We start from the raw sequence: 21,338 nt of genomic DNA on the forward strand, positions 1-21,338 counted from the left end.
AGGAGGATACAAAACTCAAAATACAAAATGGCATGGTTTACACTTGTACTGCAGTGTCTGAATTTATATGGTGTACATACTGTACAACACCTGGCTATTGAGGTGTGCAGCAAATAGCAGGTCAGGAGGAATTAAAGAACCTTTTAATGAGGGTGAAAGAGGAGAGCGCAAAATATGGTCTGAAGCTCAACATCAAAAAAACGAAGATCATGGCCACTGGTCCCATCACCTCCTGGCAAATAGAAGGGGAAGAAATGGAGGTAGTGAGAGATTTCACTTTCCTGGGCTCCATGATCACTGCAGATGGTGACGAAATTAAAAGACGCCTGCTCCTTGGGAGAAAGGCGATGGCAAACCTAGACAGTATCTTAAAAAGCAGAGACATCACCTTGCCAACAAAGGTCCGTATAGTTAAAGCCATGGTTTTCCCAGTAGTGATGTATGGAAGTGAGAGCTGGACCATAAAGAAGGTTGATCGCCGAAGAATTGATGCTTTTGAATTATGGTGCTGGAGGAGACTCTTGAGAGTCCCATGGACTGCAAGAAGATCAAACCTCTCCATTCTTAAGGAAATCAGCCCTGAGTGCTCACTGGAAGGACAGATCGTGAAGCTGAGGCTCCAGTACTTTGGCCACCTCATGAGAAGAGAAGACTCCCTAGAAAAGACCCTGATGTTGGGAAAGATGGAGGGCACAAGGAGAAGGGGATGGCAGAGGACGAGATGGTTGGACGGTGTTCTCGAAGCTACAAACATGAGTCTGACCAAACTGCGGGAGGTAGTGGAAGGCAGAAGTGCCTGGCGTGCTCTGGTCCATGGGGTCATGAAGAGTCGGACACGACTAAATGACTAAACAACAACAAATCCACCCTCACAGGTTACTCTCTCGCTTGGACAGAGAGAACACACACACACACAGCTTTTCCATAGGGTCATGCCCAAAGTTGGACGCAGTTGGGTCTTGTTGAATTTGCAGGATATCTTTTTTTAAAAACTGCCGTCAGGTTGAAGCTTTCATTGGTATATATTGACTTCACTGCAGAATTCCCAGATCCTATGCTTGCCAGCACCATCCCTCAGCTTCTAAAGTGTGCTGACACTTCTTATCTCCTTTACTGTTGTGCCCAGAATGGAAGTAAAGGGAGTCTGGGGTCCAGTCAAAATTCAATAGGGAATGGAGGTATATTCAACTTCTGAGACACATTTATCGGGCAATTCTTGAAGACCTTGGCACGGGTGCCAAAATAGCTATCAGTGGCTACAAACCCAGATGGCCATGCTCTGCATTCATTCTAATGGGCAGTATGCTTCTGAATAGCACTTGCTGGAAATCGCAGGAGGGGGAAAATGCTATTGTGTGCAAGTCCTACCTGCGGGTTTCCCATAGGCATCTGGCTGGGTGCTGTGGAAACAGGATGTTGAACTGAATGGATCACTGTTCGGATCCCGCAAGAATCTTCTTATTGGTGGGTGCACTGCCACCCATCGCTGTTGCGTTGGCAACCCTGACCTGGCTTATTAAAAAACGGGAGAATGCTTAGCTCTGACGATCGCTGAGAAACCACATAAAAAGGGGACATGTAGCATCTGTTTTACTGCAGTAATGTCACCTTGCAGCCCTCGAGAGATGGATGTGATAAGCATATATAAGAGTGCTAAGTAGAATTGTTGATTACCACTTCAATTAGAGGGTGAATTGATGACACTGTGTTTTTTTCTGCTTAAGGGATCCAACTTGACAGACATCTGCACCCAGCTCTTGCTCCAAGGCACCTTGTTAAAAATCTCAGCGGGAAACATCCAGGAGAGAACCTTCTTTCTCTTTGATAACCTCCTCGTTTACTGCAAGCGGAAATCCAGGTGAGCGCACCTGTCTGTGCTGCTTCTTAAGTTCCATGATTCTTCTGAAACACAAAGAGAGAGAGAGGACATAATTGTGCTATGCTATCTCTGGGTGAAAAAGGAGAGGGCAGCTAACACTCGTGCTTCTTTAAGGAAGACCCACCTCATATTTTGAGCACTAGGGCTGTAGACATACATGCTGATCAGAATCACAGAGCCTGCTGCCCTGGCATTCGTCATTAAAATGATGATGCATTGCAGAGTCAGCTCTGTGCTGGAGGTGAGGTTTACTGCCGCAGGCCTTCTCAGAGCAGGTGGGTTTGCAGGAACACCGGGAAGCTGGGCACATTGCCAATGACAATTTTAAGGTTTTTCCAAGCATGGCGTGAAGGAACGCAGAGGGATTCCGGTGAATACCTTAGGCAAAGAAAGCAGATGCAGAGGGCGGGGGGGGGGGGGGACAAACAGGTGCAGTGCTCATAAAACAAGGAAGAGGTACAGCTATATCATTTTGTTGTTGTTGTTGTTGCTTTCCCTTTAAAAAAACCCCTCCAACCAATATAAGCTTTTGCAATCTTTAGAAAGAGTTGGGAGCTGAGATTTCAACAGCCACTTCACCAACAAAAGCTTTGCCATAGTTAACAAGGATTGATACTGACAAATTTCCTGATTAGTTTTTGTATTTCTGCCTTTTCTGTTTTACCGTGGTGTGTCCTTTGTTTTCACATTCAGCTACTCATGTCCTCCTTTATCTTGAACTTATTTTCCCATTCCCCTAGACCACATGCCACTCACTCTGTTTGCTAACCATGAGCACCTTACAATTAATTCTTCAACCCCTAACACCCTTCTTTCTGATCCTGCCTATACTCTTTCCCTTATTCTTTGAGTCTTCCTGGTTGTGTTTGTAGTTCGGGTTCATGAAACCCCTCCCTTTCTGCAGGCAGTTTTCCCGGAACACTAAGTTTTAGGAAACAAAATGTTCTGTTGCCTTTTGAGAGAGTGCTCTTGTTTGTACAGAGCAGGCATCAGTGAGCAACTTTTCTATAGTTTGGCTTGGAGTCGGATAAGACGGCTCTGACACTTTCAGCTCCCCGAAGAATCTGTGTTTATATTTCCCTAATAACCATAGCAAGCACTGCCTAGTTCTCCGGAATCTGATTTTCATTAAAAGCTAGGAGAGTCTGCAGCATGTTGCCTAATAGTGAAGGATATATTTAGACATGGCAAAGCTACTTTAATTTTTTGATGGTTCATCTGTCTGGCTGCTATTTAAATTCTGATCCAGAATGGAAATAAATGTCTGCCCACTTCTAGGAGCTGTCCAGCTGCAAGCCTCAACAAGTGACACCCTAATAGGATGCAGCACTGAGAGATGGAGCTTTAAAATTATGTTAATAGGATGCAGCTTTCCCCTGTTGCAGCTGTGAGCTTATGCTTTCACTTAGGCTGATTTTTAGTTATCTTGCAGCCTGTCATCCTTCAGACATCCCACTCTGAGGCCTCTTTCACAAATATCCACAGCAGTAGGCATATTCAGGCATTCACATGCTCAAAGGGTTCAGGGGGAAGGGGGGCAGGTACATTCTCATATGCACCCTTCCTACCTGACCACTCCTCAACCTTCCCATGTTGCACAAGGAAGGTCCCCATGGGGCTTCAAACAAACCATGGTCTTAGTCATAAATAGTAAACAGGATTCTGGGCTAGATACACTTTGATCTCAGAGTCCTCTTCTTCTTATGTGCTTAGTTCATGCTTTTAGCACCCGTAGCATCCAGGACTGCTGCCTAAATCAGCATTCCGCAATGTCCTCCCGATGTTTTGGACTACCAACTCCCATCAGCCCTGGCCAGCATGTCTCTATGACATCAGGCCTTCTCCTGTTGATGCGCTGTACATTTGTGTCGCAACTATTCGTGTGACGTCTGCCATTCTTCCCCCTGTTATTCATACCTTCTGCCGCAACAGAAAATTTCACAACATAACTTAGCTTGAGCAGGTTTAGGAAACTGTATAAATGTAGGTACCATGCATTAAACTTACAAGCTACCCAGTTCAAATCTTCTGGGGGGTGTATATGCTAAAATAATACAAATGCAAGAAAGCACAGTGTAAAATTGGCAGAAAAATCATTGAAGTATAAGCCGCAGCAGATCAATAAAACCCAAAGAAACCATGCAGCACTGATCAAAATCAGCTACATTATATGCTGGGATGCCTAGACACATAAAAAAAGTCTTTGCCTGGTACAAAAGATGGGAATGTTAGAATTATTGTCAGCCAGATGAAAGGGAGAGTAGTTTACATAGCCTGAGAGTCATGGGGAATGTGACAAGCAGTTTGATGAAGAAAACATATGTGAGCTCTACACTAAAGGCCACCAAGTGATGTCTTTGCATCAGAACCACCGGAAGGTTGAAAATTTATAACAAAAGTGATAATATGGCCGCTCATTGGGGACGGGGGCAGAGTCACTGTTGCTTACTGGAAGGGAGCAGGGTGAGGTGATGGGGAAGTTGTAACAGTGCAAACACACCAGCAGGACCACTGGATTGGCTCTGCTGCTGTGTTTGCACCACATCAATCTCCCTGCTGCTACACCCCTCACCTCTCCCTCTTTCTAAGCAGCAGCTACTCACCTGCTGGGAAGCTAGCGTAGTAGCTCTGCCCCACCAGGTGAACCTCCTCTGCCTTCAAGAGAGTAGCTCTGTCAATGTTGAATGACTTCCCCCTCAAGCAAAGCAAGGAGAAACTTCAGAAATTGCCTTATCCCAAACCAGACACTTTGTCCGTGTAGCCCAATGCTGTCTGGTTGGCGTTTGCTTTTCAAGGTCTTGGACAGATATGCCAGGGATTGAACCCAAATCCTTTTGTGCCCCAAACATGCGGTCTAATACTGTGCTATGGTTCCTCCATTCAGAGCACTAAAGCTTAGGAAGTGAAGCAGTTTCATGTTGCTTAAAACTGACAACATGGTGCAGCTTTTATTGACGTGTAGCCCAACAGAGGCTGCATGCCTCATTGCAGGAATTGATGCATTTTTTAATTGAGTTGTTGCATACCCACAAAGAGCTAAATATAACATAATTGGCATGCAGATTTTTTTGTTTAGTGGGGCAGACCTATTGTCCCACATGCCAGCTAGATTGAAAGCAAGATATACGGTACCAGCTATTTCCCTCTATTTTGAGGTTGTACTGGCAACATTATGAATCAATCAGTTCACTTGTGCCACACTAAATTAACCTGCAAAACAAGATTGCTTGGCATGTTTATAGGCTAAAACTACAGTAAAAATGCATACAAGCATCTTTAAAATGTGCAATGAATCTTTAGTCCACTTCTTGATTCTGAAAACTTGGGGATGAATGGCACATTCCAGAGGGATGGTGAAGAAGTAGAATGAATGCGTATTTGTGGGAGAAGGTACTATTAAAGATAGTAAAAAAAGCACATTTCTATTTACATAGTGAACACACATTTTTCTTAACAGTACTTTTCCTTACTGCAGAGTTGCTGGGAAAAAGACATCCAAACGCACCAAGTCCATCAACGGCTCCCTCTACATCTTCAGGGGCCGAATAAACACGGAAGTCATGGAAGTTGAGAATGTGGAAGATGGGACAGGTAAGGAACCAAAGAACCTTTTCTCAGAGAGAAGAGAGGACGGTTGCCTTCTTTATTGGATAAAACAAGAGTAGGCAGACTTCAAGCTTTGTGATATCTCTGTTAGTCCTCTACCCCCTGTGGTGCAGACATAGACATAATTAAAGAACAGGGTGCCTCTCAGCTCAGGGATTTATATTCAGTACCAAAATGGAGCTTAAAGTCCTTTCACACAAAAATCAATTTCTGCTTTTGTTTCTTGTTTCAGCAGCCTAATTTGAGGGAGGGAGTAGTTGTTGCTATCATTAAAGAATTGGGAATTAGAATGCAACGGCAGATCCTAGTCCTACCTTCTGTCCATTCCTAGAATAAGAGGCAATGGGCCTTATATCCTCACCTTGCTAGCCAGGTCGCATAACTTTGGATGCCTCAATGTAGAAAAGGGCATTTGTGTGTCCTTTATACCTGTTGCAAAGTCTGTTGACCGACTTGAAACATTTTGTAAGACTTTGTTAATCACTGGTTTTGAAACAAACAAACAAACAAACAAACTAGAGCGAACCTTTTTTGCTGTGTGAATAGAGAGCAACACCTCCCTTTCTTTCCCCGCAGCTTGGCATGCATCTTGTTTCAACACTACTTGGCCTCAGCATGTGCTGAGTCTCACTCATCGTTGAGAGGAAGGGAAGGGTACCACATCTATCTGGATGCCCTTAATCATCATTAAAAAGGCTGTAGCAGTAGATGGGAGGGGAGGCTTGCTAGAGTATATGGAAACTCCCAAGAAAGATCAGTCCAACATCCCTTATCAGCAGGTAGTTTTACTGAAGGGTCACTTTGAGAATATGCCTTGAAATGTGGAGGGTGACAGGTCAGAGCCTGCACTGCCATGCTTCCATTTTGGAAGCATAATGAAATCCAGTGTTCATTGCAATTGTGGTCTTCAGTCCCTGGCTCAGTTGTCGTTAATATCACCAGAGAGTGTCCCAGCAGGAGACAGCAGCTTAGAAATGCTGATGGAGCTTTCACAGCAGATACAATTTGCTGGCTCTGACATAAAGAAAAATGTCCAGTGTGGTCTGCCAGGTGCACATGCCAGGTGAGTTACTTTTCCATGAAGGCTCAGGACTCTCCACTCACAGTCTTGGCCGTACTGTTATGTATTTGCAGCCGATTACCACAGCAATGGTTACACGGTGACAAATGGCTGGAAGATACACAACACTGCCAAAAACAAATGGTTCGTCTGTATGGCCAAGACAGCAGAGGACAAACAGAAATGGCTGGATGCTATCATCAAGGAAAGGGAACAGAGAGAGAGTAAGTTATTGACTGGTTTATTTTATGTGCTGTGTGAATAATGAGACCGACTGTGTATGTGTCTGCGATTGTGGGGTTATCCATCTGAGAGAGGAACAATTATGGTTTCTTCAAGTGTCTGGGGTCGGCTTCTTAATGCATAACGGCAAAAGGAGAGAGAGTTTTTTCCACTTGCGAAGGAGCGATTTCTCAGTTCAGTCCTTGGGCACTGCAGTTGCCCACGCATCAGCATAGTTGCAGGAGTCACATTGCCAGCTCCTTTTGTGCACCGAAGTATTTTAAAGCTCTGTATTTACTAAATCGATTTGCAAGGCTCCAGTTTATAAATAGAACCCATAAGGAAAATAAGACCTTTTCTCAAGCGTTGATGTCATTTCTCTTTCTTCTGAAGAGAGAACCTGTATCGTTCTTGAATAAAATTGGCAAATGAAACATCTTATAAACATCCTGCTGGATCGTTTCCTTCCTTTTTCATTCTTAAGGTGTCAGTGGAAAAACCCTGCCATGGCAGAAGTGCTCCCCGCCACTTCCAGTAATCACTGTTGTGATTAAAATTGTTATGTCAGCATAACTTAGCTTTTATGCCTGCATCTTGGGCTACGTGGGGACTACTATATATGTGGAGCCAGAAGGGGAAACTGGTGGACTGGATAAAGGGCACAAATGAATTCTTTCTGATTCTGGGCAAGACTAAAAAATTATAATCAAAGTGTGGTAAGAAAGTTTTCTGACAGTTTCACTCCTATGGGGAATCTATTTTCCAGTGTTGGACTATATGACCTTTGCAACTCTACAATTCTTTGATTTTATGAATAACCTATAATAATAGTTGTTCGGCATGTAGTACAAGGGAGCGCATATTAAAGAGTAGCAAGTTAACAAGTTAAATAGTAGCAAGTTAAATCCAATAACATCTTTTTTTTAATATGCCTTGTCATGTGTGAGGAGTTGGTGGCTAGCCAATGACAACAATGAAAGCAGCTTTGGTACGGGAAGCAGCCCTTGCATGGATGAAGGATGCTTCATAATTTCTGGCTTGATGCGTTTAAGAGAAAGAAAGTCCTGCAAGGCAGGCAAATCAAGGGTTCTCAGTCTCTAGAAGCAGGGCTGAAGAATCTTCTCCACCCCAAGACTGCATTCTCTTCTTGGCACCCTCACAAGGGTCACATGCCAGTCGTGACCAATGTCAGAGGCAAAAGTGGGCAGAACAATGAATGTAAATTTTACCTTTGTGCAGTAGGGTAGTTCCTACATACAGCCCTATTGCCGTTCTATTCTCCATCCAGACAAGCAAGAGGCATTTTCAGAGTTCAAGGTCAGTAAGTTTCTGAAGTAAAAAGGGAGGAGAGCAGCCCCTTGGGCTCACAATAAGGTGGGGTGGGCAGTAGGTGAAGCTTTGTGACACTTGGACTACAATCCTATGCCATCTTCCCTGGAATAAGCCCCACTATTGGTTCTGAGTGGACATGTGTAGGCTTTCCACTGTTAGTCAAACTATCTAGTCTATTGTCTCCTCTGACTGGCAACAGAAATCTCTCTGATCCTTGCTATCCAAGATAAGTTAACTGGATCACTAATCCAGTCAAACAATATCATTTATCTAATATCGCTTAGCTGGAGATGTCAGGGAGTGAACTTTGGACCTTCTCCATGCAAAGCGTTTAGCGTACCACAGAGCAATGGGGATTCACGTAGTCTCCTGCAGGCAATTTTTACTCGCCAGAGAAGAGCAATCAATCAGTTAGATTTTAGAGGCAGATATTTCAGGCCTTTGTTGAAAAGCTCCTCCATCTGGATTCATGTACTTCCAGCATCAAGCCGTTATCAGTGCTGAGGCAAGAAAGATTGGCTTTGTCCTAAAACCAGCTGAGTAGGGGATGCATTGTAATCTTTTGCTTACTTCAGAACTTGGGGAATGTGATGATGTAGCCACAAATATGTCCTATTACACAGGCTGCTTTCTCTCCCAACCTGACTTTGCAAATTACCTTTGGCAGAACTTGTCAGCAAGTATATTTGACTAACATCGTGGTATGGAGGAAGATGGCAATCAGCCAGGATGTTTGCCCTGCCAAAATCTTTTCACCAGGCATCGGATCATGAAAACAAATGAGGGTTCTGCAAGGCAAAACATTGCAGATTCTTATTTCTCCAGGCAGAGCATCAAACATCTGAAATCTGTGCAATAGAATGGATTCTAGTGTGGTGAAGATTATATGGTTCTAGTTTTCATTTGTCAAAGATCTTGTGAAGCAGGCAAAATAGTATGTCTGGGTGTTTATTGGGTGGCTCTTTTCCTTTTTGCTTCAAACCTAAAAATGAGAGAGGTTTTTGGCCTATTGATTATTTTTCTCTTCCCCTTTATTCCATCTAACCTATGTAACCTTCTGAATTACTTCAACATGCTTTTGGTATGCTCATCCTGAGTGACACAGTCAGGGTTGACCTAAGTAGATTTCCAAGAGGATTAGCATATTTTTTTTGGGGGGGGGGGCGGGGGGATATACAGTAACCACTGATTTTTTTTTTATCAGTTCTCTTTGTGGCTGCAACATAGATAAGTAGCAGAGGAGTGGGGGGGATGCAGTGTGTTGTGAGTGTGTCTGTATGTGTGAAAGAGAAAATGCAGTGGGTGTTAAGCAGAAATAATGCACATGTGTGTCTTTTGCTTCAGCCGACCCATTTTATAAATGTGGAATATGCCTCAGATAATGGGTAATGTAGCTTTATACGAATGCAGTTTTAAAATAGTTCTAGTAACACACATTTATTAAAGTCTTATGAACAGTTTGGCTGATCCACAAACAGGACCCAATGAGTATCTAGAGCAGGGGTCAGCATACTTTTTCAGCAGGGGGCCAGTCCACTGTCCCTCAGACCTTGTGAGGGGCTGGACTATATTTTGAAAAAAATTAAAATGAACGAATTCCTGTGCCCCACAAATAATCCAGAGATGCATTTTAAATAAAAGCACAAATTCTACTCATGTAAAAACATGCTGATTCCCAGACAGTCCATGGGCCGGATTTAGAAGGCGATTGGGCCAGATCCAGCCCCCGGGCCTTAGTTTGCCTACCCATGATTTAGAGTCCTGCCTGTAGACTCATTGTAACACAACATTTCCACACATCTGAGTCCAGGGGGACACCATGAGCAGAAAACATTATGGCAGAGGGAACTGATAGTGGCAATTGGGCCTCAAAATAGTTTAGCCAGAAACTAGAGTTATCGTTTTGTCATTGCCCCTTTTAGCTATGACAAGTCTTTACTTTCCTACACCTGACATTGTATATGACAGGGATACTCAAGGTGTGCATGGCCTGACTGAAATGGCCTCTCAGGCCAAATGCGGAGGCCTGGTAGACCTAATTAGGTCCGTGGCCCAGAGGTCCTGCACCCCTGCCAATGCTCCCCAGTCCTATGAAGCCCATGTCAGCAACAAGGTCACTGAGAGGTCACCTTGGATAGGAATGGTGGATCCCTGCCACTAAGTGCCATTTCTCCAGTATCTGTTTTCTTCCCCCGCCATTCCATGGGTTGGCAATTGGGAGAAAAAAATCATATACCTCATAGGTTTGGATTTCATCCAGAGGCCTCCAGTTTCTGAGCTGAAGTAATAAATTAGGCAGTTCCCCAAGTTTTCCCTACCACGTTTATTAAATTAATTTCCAGCAAGGGTGGGTGGGGTGGGAACACGACTTGTTGGTCTTTGAGCAAATCCTTTCTTTCATCTGAGAAACTTTTGAGGGAGACCCTGCTTCTGTATTCCAGGTCTGAAGTTGGGCATGGAGAGGGATGCGTACGTCATGATCGCCGAGAAAGGGGAGAAGCTGTATCACATGATGATGAACAAGAAAGTGAGCCTTATCAAAGACAGGAGAAGAAAATTAAGCACTGTTCCCAAGTGCTTTCTTGGCAAGTAAGTGGCTTTTGGGTTGAAAAGGCCTTTTCATTCCAATTAACGGAAGGGACTGTGGGTTTTCTGTGGACAGTATTGTGAAGCCAAATCAGATGTGCTTTGATGGGATTTAATTGGAAGGGTCTTTAACCTCCATTACAATTAGTTTATTAAAATTAATCATTCATTCCTGCTTAATGCCCTTGGACTACGCAATGGCAGCAAATTCCAGTGGGGCGACTTGCAAACATCAATCCAAATCTGCAGGGAGGTTGAGAAATTATGTGCACGACACACGCTTGAATTATGGGTTGGAAATGTTTTTGACAATCCATGATCTTCCTTTGTTTTGCACGGAAGAAAATGCTTTAAAAGATACTCTTACAGGACTCACTTAGAATTGTCGTGGCCTCCATATCAAACCCAGATGCATAAATTTAACAATGGGGTTATTGTTAAATTTATGCAGGATTTTTCCTGGGCATTCGGAAACAATTTTGAATAGTGCAGATTTCAGCCTTGGAAAGACTTTTGAGGTGGAAGGGAAAAAGAATGCAGACAGGAGGCATTTGACAAGAAGAGATTAGATAAGATATTCACACTACCAGTATGCTTCAATGCCCCACATGAACCAGAGAGTCACAGGAAGTAATCTCAGAGGACTTTTCCAGCTTGGCTGATTAATACGGAAATGATCAGCCAGGAAGTTTGTTTTCAGGGGCATTTGTTCCATCTGTGTTAGGTTCCACCGAACAGTTTCATGGCCATACTGTTGCTGTGTCCTTGTGCTTGATTGATGGGCAGACTTGAAGGAAGGACAAGTGTTTATAGCATGTCAGAGAAACAGCTCAAACATTGGCCTGTGACTTAGAAGGAGAGATATTTTCAACCCTGCATTGACAGGGTTAGCACCTTGGATCTTCTAGTTTTTCCCTGGTTCTTCTAGTTTAGCATAGCAGCTAAACCATGGGCTTGTGACTAAGCTCTCCTCTTTAGCCATGAGCTGTAGACCATGGTTGCAGCTTGTGGTTAGGAAGGTGAGAGCTCAGCCATGAAACCTACACTGTGGTGGTTGGTAGCCATTGGGTTGGGCAGGGCAGAAAGCACAGAGCATCAGCAGTAGGTAGAGCCAGAGCCAATGACAGGCAGAGCCACTCCCTGATTGGTTGTAAGTGAGGTGATAGGCAGGTGGGGCACTGGCTGAGGGCAGACTGAGGTTGGTGGGGCAGTGCCTCATGCACCCTAGTGACTCCACTGAGATGACACATGCAGAACTGAGCTAAAAGGATTGGTGAAGAACAAAGTGGTTGCTGTCTCCTACCCAGTAGGCCTCACATGTGCACTAAGCAGTGGCTTGGCTTAGCATTACATGTGGACATGACCAGTGTGAAGAGAAGTCTCCGTAGTGTTGTATCCTCATAACTGTGGGAGGAACAGGGTTTCTGCTATTGGTTTTGCCAATTATAGTGGCAGAATTGCTTGTCCACCCTGCTTTTTAATCACATTGCTTTGGAAATTTTATATATTTCATAGTGTATGCTGCTCATTTTTACCAGCCCGGCCTGGCAACAGCAGTAAAGAGGTCCATCTGTGGCTGGCTAGACACATTTTTTCACCACAGCCCCAACCCAAAGCTTGCTCCTTTCCACACTCTTGTTGCAGATGTGCATCGTGAGCTATCAGTGTGCTTTAAGCTTCCCCTGAAGCAAACTTGCTATTTCAGCCGTAGCTTCTTAATCCTTCTAAGCATGAAAAAGAAAGAAGAAAAATCTTTGTGGATTTCAAACCATAGCAGCTCTGCTGCTATTCTGGTCCTGACCACCCAGCAGGGCTAAGCCAATGAACTTCAAAATGCACTATTGCAAACCTGTCATTTCATATCTGACCTATTCTTAGACATTCCCTCCACTTCAGACTTGAGCTTCACATTTATATTTTTTTTTTGCTGTTTGGAACTCAAAATAGCAAAGAAGTTTCTTGTCAAACATGTCAAACTGTGCTTTTCTAGTTTGTTTTACAGTTTGTCTGTATGCAGAACTGTCAGCCTCACTCCTTTCTTCCTTGACCTTACTAACCTTTCCTCATGGATCAACTCAAAAGTTCTTTCTCGTGTCGTATTTTGCATCCTTGTGAGCACACCTCTGCTGCATGTCAGTCAGCTTGCTATTCCTCCCTTGTTCCTTTTCATGAGCGTTGTTGTGCTGTCAGGTTAAGTTCCTAAATGAAGTGCTACTAGACTTGAGTAGTACAACAGTATGGACCATTTGCTATGTTTCGATTTTTTCCCCCCTAACACAAATAACATTGGACAGGCAGCTTGTAAGCACATTTGGGATGGATCATCAGTGGAACATTTCTAGGGGCAATTCTTTAAACAATTGCAAAGTCTTCCATAGAACACTCAAATAATTCCCCCCCCCGAACAGTTACAGTAATAAGCCAAACCACTTTTTCATATACAAGCAGCTGGTTATCAGGAGGCTTTGTAGTGGGGACCCAGCATTAGGCAGGATCACTCCTTCTTCATTTCAGCCAATGGGAAGGGAGAGTGATCCTGCTGAATTCAGAACTTTTTTGCACTTCTGAACTCAGACCTAAGCAAAATCGCCTTGTTCCCCATTGGGAGAGGAGGCAATCCTGCTTACTGCTGGTCCAGTCCTTTTAACACCACTCCAGTGAGGTTTAATGGAGTGGGTTGCTTCAGAGAGCAGCTTTGCAAACTGCTCTCTGAAGCACCTCCCACCTTTCATTGAACCTTGCTGGAGCAACGTGTGTGTGTGTGTGTGTGTGTGTGTGTGTGTGCGCTTTCTATGGCCTGTAAAGTTTGTTCCAGGGTGTTTCAATTTTCCAACACATTAGAAACTAATGAGAGATGAATCAAATGAATGAGTAGGTTTTTCATTGGAAGCTCATTTGTTTTAATTTCTATTCATTTCAATACTGAAATGAACAGGGCTTGTTCCTTTCATTTTTCATTTATTTTCAGAAAAACGTTTGCAGACCCCTTGTAACAGCTGAAATACCCCGTTTTACAAGCTGCTAAATAGCCTTCAAGCAGCCTGGTTTCAGATGTACTCTTAAGTATTCTCTGAGAGCACCAACTTTTTCAGCTATGCTGCCTGAACCAAAATACCCTGGTGCTACAAGTGTATGCTTAAGTGTTTCAGCACACTTCTTTTTCGAATTGTAAATGAAGAAACCCTTCACTCTCACACTCTAAAAAGCAAATGCTTGATCTGTGAAAGAGTAAGGATTAGCTGTGTTCAGACAGCGGTGGAGCAAGCCAATCGGGTGCCTGGGGCGGTGCATGTGTCCTGCGCCCAGGGGCGGGGCCAGCTGCCTGGGGCAGGACACTCTGTGTGGCCTCCGAGGAGTCTGCCTGCCACTCAGCCACCCTACAACTGAGGGGGAGGTGGCGGGTGGACCTTTCAGGGCAACACGGAGCCTGAGGGCGCCCAAGCCACTTCATCACTCCCAGGAGAGACGCGTGGCTCAGGCGCACTGCAGGCCTGCAGCGAGTGCCGCCCGACATTTTGTCACCCCTTCAGTGGCGACACCCGGGATGGACCCCCCCCCCCGTGTTCAGAGGTCCTCTGCACTTCTGCAGGTGTTAGTGTTCTGAGTGCATCACTTGCTTGGAAAGAGGAGAGTGACTCATGCAGAGATGCACCAGTCTTTTGAGATTAGGTAATTTTGCCGTGGGATGCAGGTGGCGCTGTGGGTTAAACCACAGAGCCTAGGACTTGCAAATCAGAAGGTTGGTGGTTCGAATCCCCGTGATGGGGTGAGCTCCCATTGCTCGGTCCCAGCTCCTGCCAACCTAGCAGTTCGAAAGCATGTCAAAGTGCAAGTAAATAAATAGGTACCACTCCAGCGGGAAGGTAAACGGCGTTTCCATGCGCTGCTTTGGTTTGCCAGAAGCGGCTTAGTCATGCTGGCCACATGACCTGGAAGCTGTATGCCGGCTCCCTCGGCCAATAAAGCGAGATGAGTGCCGCAACCCCAGAGTCGGCCACGACTGGACCTAATGGTCAGGGGTCCCTTTACCTTTACCTAATTTTGCTGTGATTTTGCATCAGCAGTGATCAGAAATCCAACGTAGTGATGCAACAGGTAACTGTTATGGACTGAGCATGATTGACAGGAAGCAAGGCTAACCAGCCGTGACCAGGTACTTTGAGCTCCTATGAGCTGTTAGTTCATTGATCCGTCTCACAGTGCAAAAGCAGCACTCGCATGGCACACGGTTTGGGACTTACTAGTCGAAACATAGTTTGAGGTGGTGAAGTTGTGTCAAGCTGTACAGCTTCACACTGTAGGTGGAGCTCAGATGATTAATTGAACTTCATTTATTTACAAACCAAATCCTTTCATATAGAGAACTAGTATGTAAGAAAACGGTGTTCCGGCTCTGCCATTTTGTGTGCAGGGGTTTTATTTGTATGGAGGAGCAGTCAAAGGCAAAGCCCCAGTCTAGCTAGACCTGATTGCTCATAAAGTCATCTTGGCTTGAAGCAAGCTGGTCACTCCCATCATGTGCTTTTGAATGTTTTCATTTCACAACCATCCCCTTTGTTAGTTTACTCTTCTACTTTTAGAACACTAGCCTTGTAAGTCAGTTTTATTTCCTGTTTTGTGCTTCCCTGCCATGGAGTATTGAAATTGATTGTGAGAGCCATTAGCAACGAAACACTGGTTATATGCAAGCCCATTTGCAACAGCATAAAGCAATAAAACAGTAAAGCAGGGGTAAGCACCATTTTAAAAGGCATTAAAAAGTATTTCACAGCTTCCAGAGCAACAGCTCTAGAAAATCTGGTGAGCGGTGGTTATCATCTACACATTCCAGTGCAGAGTTATGCCAAATTTATAAAGTCTGATGTAGTTTTGTTAAGTCATACGGGTCTAAAGGTGCAGAAACTACTTTGAAAAGCCTTCATTTACATTCCCCTAACCCAAGCTGAACCAACTGTAACTTTCCCTTTTCTTCTTTTAATGAACTACCTGCAGCTTAGATGAGTCAACTCTTCCTAAATACAGGCTGAAATAGGGCACCCGAGGCCGTGTAATTGGATGCATGGATAAGCAACAAACCTACACAAACTGGAAGAGTTACAGCTTTTTTATTGAACACAGATTTCCTCTGCATTGCTCTGCCTTTCAGAAATCCTTTTCATGTTCGGTCTGGATTTTTGCGCAGTTGTAGAATAATTGCTGCTCACGTTGGCAAACGGCCACATCCCATCAGAGCACTGACAGTGCCCCATTCATCAAGTTTATTTCTTTCTGTAATAATATTCTCATTCTCTCTCTCTCTCTCTCTCTCTCTCTCCCTCCCTCCCTCCCTCCCTCTCTCTCTCTCTCTCTCTCTCTCTCTCTCTCTCCCTCCCTCTCCTTCATTCATTCACTGTTGCATTCATTTGTATTCTGTCCAGATTTGAGTTCTGGTTTGCATATTACAACACTGCACTGCAGCCATTCGTTCAGAATTAGGGTAGAATTACACCTTATAAGAAACACGGGGGTGCCACCCAATATGGCAATCCCATGTTGAGTTTCCATCTTCTCCCTGTAATGTGTAAATTAAAACAACTTATCTCATGGAAATCTTGTGTTAAATGTCTTAATTATTGTTGCAATTTATTGTACAGTTGGTTGCGCTTTATTTACTTGTGAGTGAATGGGGTCCCCTAGGTCCTAGTCCTATACTCCAGCCACTTACACTACACTAACCCTCGTGTTGACATGCGTTGCTTCACTTAAGACGGTTCACATCTTGTGCGTTGATCTTCTTGGCCAAAGGGAACAGAGAGTTAATTGCATTTGTTGCTCCTCTTCTCTCTACAGCGAGTTTGTATCTTGGCTCATAGAAATTGGGGAGATAAGCAAACCGGAAGAAGGTGTCAACCTGGGACAAGCTCTGCTGGAGAATGGCATCATTCATCATGGTGAGTGCTTTGCATGGCAGCAAAAGATCATATCGGGTGTAGTAGTGTACTGAGAAGTAGTGATGGATTTTTATTTTAAGAGCACCAACCGCATGTTGTTCAGGCCTCAGCAACCAATATTTCAATCAATGTCTCAACTTTGGGGTTTTTTTCTTTATCTAACGGGAGGAGTTTTCTCGACATCAGTGAGATCAACACATTACAAATCAGTATTCACTCTAAATACTTCAGTGCAGGAGCAGAGTCATAGGTATGTGTGGTGTGTTCAGAATTAGGGCCCTCTGCAGCTGAAGGGCCCCAAGGTTGTTTGTACAGGTGCTGACCATTTTAGGCACATCCAATTGATGTGTGAATGCTGATGTGTGGGTCTTTTTGGCCCTGAAGAGGGCAAAATGGTGGTGGGGCGCACTTAGATTGGAACCCCCATGCAAAATGGATCGCTGTTAACTGAGCAGATTCTTTTGAAACTGTGACTACAGTGAATTGCCATTGTTGAATTCTGTTATTGGAGTTGGTTGCATTATTTCCACTCAGAGTACATACGAAAAGAAAGAGTTACTGCAGCGAGCCTGTGTGCCATATAGGTACATTTCTTATTGTAATATAATTGGATTCAGCTTTCTGAGTGTATATTTTGTGCAAAAACAGGGCTTGCTTCAGAGTAATGTGTGAAATGGTACCCTGTTTGTTTATTTGTAGGATGACCAGATTGCAGGGTTTTTCTCTTTAAAGACGGGCTAGTTTTCTTCTTTTGCTTTTTATTACTATTGCAGAAAGCCATATATCCTCTTGTCATTTATGCAGCAGGGATTCCTCTTCCATCCCTCAGGTGCACGTGGCTGGAAAATCACTTCAAAGCACCCATACTTTTTCTACCTCAGGTCCCAAACCTTCAGTTGCCTCAATTTCAGAGCAAATGATCTCAAGCCAATTCTTAACTGGGAAGTCATTTGATTAAGCTTGTCTGATGTCTTTGATAATCTTTTTTGTATTACAATGTCAGGGGTGTTTTTCCTAACTGTGTGAAAAAGCAAGAGAAAAGTAGTTGCTACCTTCATTGCCCGAAGAACAGAATACATTACTTCATAGTTGGGGGATTTGTGGTCCTCCAGAGGTTGCTGATTTATTGTTCTGCTGCTTCAGTTTCAGATAAGCACCAGTTCAAGAATGAGCAGGTGATGTACAGGTTTCGCTATGATGATGGGACTTACAAGCCAAGGAGTGAATTGGAAGACATCATGTCCAAGGTATTTTTTTGGGTTGACGTTGTGGCATAGCCAGAGTTTGTTATAACAATGAGCTTATTCGTAATCTGCTTTGAAGCACTGGTCAAATTGCTATTCTGGGCCCAGTGCAACTGCACGAGAGATATGGGGATCTAGTGGATCCCGAGTCAACTCAACCCTGCCCTTGGAATGCCCTTTTCAGGACTTTCAGATGGTCCTCACAGGCAGGGATGCTTCCAGCAGGCCCCCTGCCCTTGCATCTGGCAGAAGGCTGACTGAACTGGATAAACTGGGGAGAAAGAGCCTTCCGCCCAAACCATTGCTCTGGGTTGGATTGCTCTTTAAGAGACCGAAAGAGATTCACTCCTTTCCCCCTCTTTCTCCATGAATATTTGACTATCTCATTCAGCAGGAAGAAGCTGCAGCAAGTTTTATGTAGCCATACACGGAGATGTTCTGTACAGTCTATGTCAAAATAAGGTCAGATGTTTTAGAGTGGAAGACCAGAAATATAAAACCTCATGGTCAATAGCTGAATGAAAGTAGCTTACTTTAAAGTGTGCGTGCGCATGTATGTTTGTGTGTCTTTATATATAGAGTCAGCAAAACACACATGTTTTTACATTTAGGATTGGTATGCAAAGGTCAGCAAACTGTTGCTGCATTTTAATTGTTTGTTTGTTTGTGTATGATATTTTTATCCTGCCATTTTGACCGTAAGATCCTCAAGGCTAATTATACAAGTCAAAACAGTAATTTAATAAAACACCACAAAAATCCACAAGCTTCATCAACCACAGGGTAAGAATCAGTACAATTGCAGCAAATAAACAGCAATAAGGTGCCGCTAAATGCCTGGAGAGAAAAATTAGCCAGACTCACTGCTGCAGGTCCTCCACATGTGTTTTAGATAATATTATATCTGTTTTGAAATTTCAAGCCTGCGTTCATTTCTCTCTGCAGGGTGTGAGGCTCTACTGCCGCCTCCACAGTCTTTACACTCCGGTGATAAAGTAAGTATATTATCACAATGCTTTCGTATTTTGCCTGTCTTGCTGCTGCCTACGGTCACATCAGTTGAAATCGCTTCCCTTCCCTTACGTAAATGTAGTAAAGCCCTTTTCTGCTTGGGAGATGCAGGCTGTTCTGCATGTTACTCTGAGAGGTGCGAATCAGGGTAGCTCACATCTTTGGAGGCAGATTGCCACGTGGGACACCAAAGTCATATTCTGACCCCTGGGAATCTTATTCAAAAAAAACCCTTGGCTTTTGCCACCACGATTGCAAATTCATAAGGGCATCAGAATTGCTTGGGGGGAAAAGACAAAACTGAGGTTCCTAAGAATTAGCCACTTCCTAGACCCATCAAGCAAATCTCTTCATCCTAGATTTCACTAGTCATAATGAGCAAGGATGTAGTTCCACGTCCTCAAACTGCAACACCTGGAACTGATTCCACAGGTTGTAGCTAGATGATGCTCCAGGGACTTCCAATGGACCTGCACTAATTGTGGCATCACATTCATCATGGATGATAAATTTCTCAGTTATACCACACTGGTCTGAATCCAGCTGATTTACCAGTCTATTAAACCTTTGCTGTGTATGTCACCACCGCTGCAACATAGCATCATAGAGTCAGAAGAGACCATGAGGGTCATCTAGTCCAACCCCCTGCATTGCAGGAATCTTTTGCCCAACGTGGGGCTCAAACCCACTACACTGAGATGAAAGAGTCTCATGTTCTACCAATTGAGCTATCTAATGGTAGGCTCATACCTGTGTTTGATCAAACCTCTGCTCTAGCTGACCCTGGAATGCCTCAGAAAACCAAGGAGCCTTCTGGACTCCCCACTGCTGGGGGTTATGGTAGCTTGCAAGTCTACATGACCCCTGGTAATAATAATAATAATAATAATAATAATAATAATAATAATAATAAAAATTATACCCCGCCCATCTGGCTGGGTCCCCCCAGCCACTCTGGGCGGCTTCCAACAAAACACTAAAATACAATAACCTATTAAACATTAAAAGCTTCCCTTTAGATGTCTTCTAAAAGTTTGGTAGTTATTTTTCTCTTTGACATCTGGTGGGCGGGCGTTCCACAGGGCGGGCGCCACTACCGAGAAGGCCCTCTGCCTGGTTCCCTGTAACTTGGCTTCTCGCAGCGAGAGAACTGCCAGAAGGCCCTCGGCGCTGGACCTCAGTGTCCGGGCAGAACGATGGAGGTGGAGACGCTCCTTCAGGTATACTGTCCCGAGACCGTTTAAGGCTTTAAAGGTCAGCACCAAGACTTTGAATTGTGCTCGGAAATGTACTGGGAGCCAGTGTAGGTCTTTCAAGACTGGTGTTATATGGTCTCGGCGGCCGCTCCCAGTCACCAGTCTAGATGCCGCATTCTGGATTAGTTGTAGTTTCCGGGTCACCTTCAAAGGTAGCCCCACGTAGAGCACATTGCAGTAGTCCAAGCGGGAGATAACTAGAGCATGCACCACTCTGGTGAGACAGTCCGCGGGCAGGTGGGGTCTCAGCCTGCATACCAGATGGAGCTAGTAAACAGCTGCCCTGGACACATTCATAAGGGCATCAGAATTGCTTGGGGGGAAAAGACAGGGCCAGTGGTTGCCAGTGATAGCTAGGTGCCCACAGTCCCGGGGGTTTCCTATGAGGAATGGACCATTCTGGGCAGTGTGGAACTTTGAAGGAGTATCATTCAAAGATAAGTTATGAGCACTTAGTGGCAAAGGCCATTTCTCTTAGTCCTGTGTCCTCTACATTAACAGGAACAGGTTTAAGCTTTAGGTTCCAGTTAGCAAGAGTAGCTGTGCCAATAGGTTTTGTATTTTGTATTGTTTTAATGGACGTGGGTGGCGCTGTGGGTAAAACCTCAGCGCCTAGGACTTGCCGATCGCATGGTCGGCGGTTCGAATCCCCCGGGTGCAAGTAGATAAATAGGGACCGCTTACCAGCGGGAAGGTAAACGGCATTCCGTGTGCTGCGCTGGCTCGCCAGATGCAGCTTGTCACGCTGGCCACGTGACCCGGAAGTGTCTGCGGACAGCGCTGGCTCCCGGCCTATAGAGTGAGATGAGCGCACAACCCTAGAGTCTGGCAAGACTGGCCCGTACCGGCAGGGGTACCTTTACCTTTACCTTTATTGTTTTAATAAACTTCATTTGGTTCCATGGCCCTCCAGATGTTGTTAGACACTCATCAGCACAGCTGATAGCCAGGGATGCTGGGAGTTGCAGTCCAACAACATCTGAAGACCATGAGTTCCCCATCCCTGTCCTAGGACATCACAGCAATAGGTCGGTCATTCTTTTGTTCCTACCCTCTGAGCACAGGGTGAGATACTTGTACAACAAACTGATTCGTGTTTATGACATACACAATTAATTCCATGAATCTCCAAGCAACTCCACAGTTTGATTGGCCTCTATCTTATTTCTCATTGAGCATCCTGACTGCCATATACCAATTGCTAGTCTTTTT

At 44.4% G+C, this 21,338-nt stretch overlaps 1 protein-coding gene and 1 long non-coding RNA gene across 4 annotated transcripts in view; one reads left to right on the plus strand and one right to left on the minus strand.

The window, feature by feature from the left end:
- Nucleotides 1–21,338, plus strand: part of PREX1 (phosphatidylinositol-3,4,5-trisphosphate dependent Rac exchange factor 1) — a 224,717-nt gene that overhangs the window by 134,468 nt on the left and 68,911 nt on the right. The window contains exons 7-13 of the mRNA XM_081867463.1: nt 1,725–1,858; nt 5,355–5,470; nt 6,620–6,769; nt 10,541–10,688; nt 16,515–16,615; nt 17,759–17,862; nt 18,805–18,854. Of these exons, the coding sequence (XP_081723589.1) occupies nt 1,725–1,858; nt 5,355–5,470; nt 6,620–6,769; nt 10,541–10,688; nt 16,515–16,615; nt 17,759–17,862; nt 18,805–18,854 (803 nt within the window). The remainder of the gene's footprint in view (nt 1–1,724; nt 1,859–5,354; nt 5,471–6,619; nt 6,770–10,540; nt 10,689–16,514; nt 16,616–17,758; nt 17,863–18,804; nt 18,855–21,338) is intronic.
- Nucleotides 1,788–10,301, minus strand: LOC309345214. 3 transcript variants are annotated; one of them, XR_014158102.1, is made up of 4 exons: nt 10,229–10,294; nt 8,758–8,887; nt 2,004–2,257; nt 1,788–1,902 (listed from the first exon to the last, which is right to left on the minus strand). It is a non-coding gene; the product is annotated as an uncharacterized lncRNA (long non-coding RNA). The 3 variants fall into 3 exon arrangements; XR_014158101.1 differs by lacking the exon at nt 8,758–8,887 and having other exon boundaries at nt 10,229–10,301; XR_014158103.1 differs by lacking the exon at nt 10,229–10,294 and having other exon boundaries at nt 8,758–9,048.

Source organism: Podarcis erhardii (genome assembly GCF_964252035.2).
Source record: "Podarcis erhardii genome assembly, chromosome: 6".
NCBI lineage: Eukaryota > Metazoa > Chordata > Lepidosauria > Squamata > Lacertidae > Podarcis > Podarcis erhardii.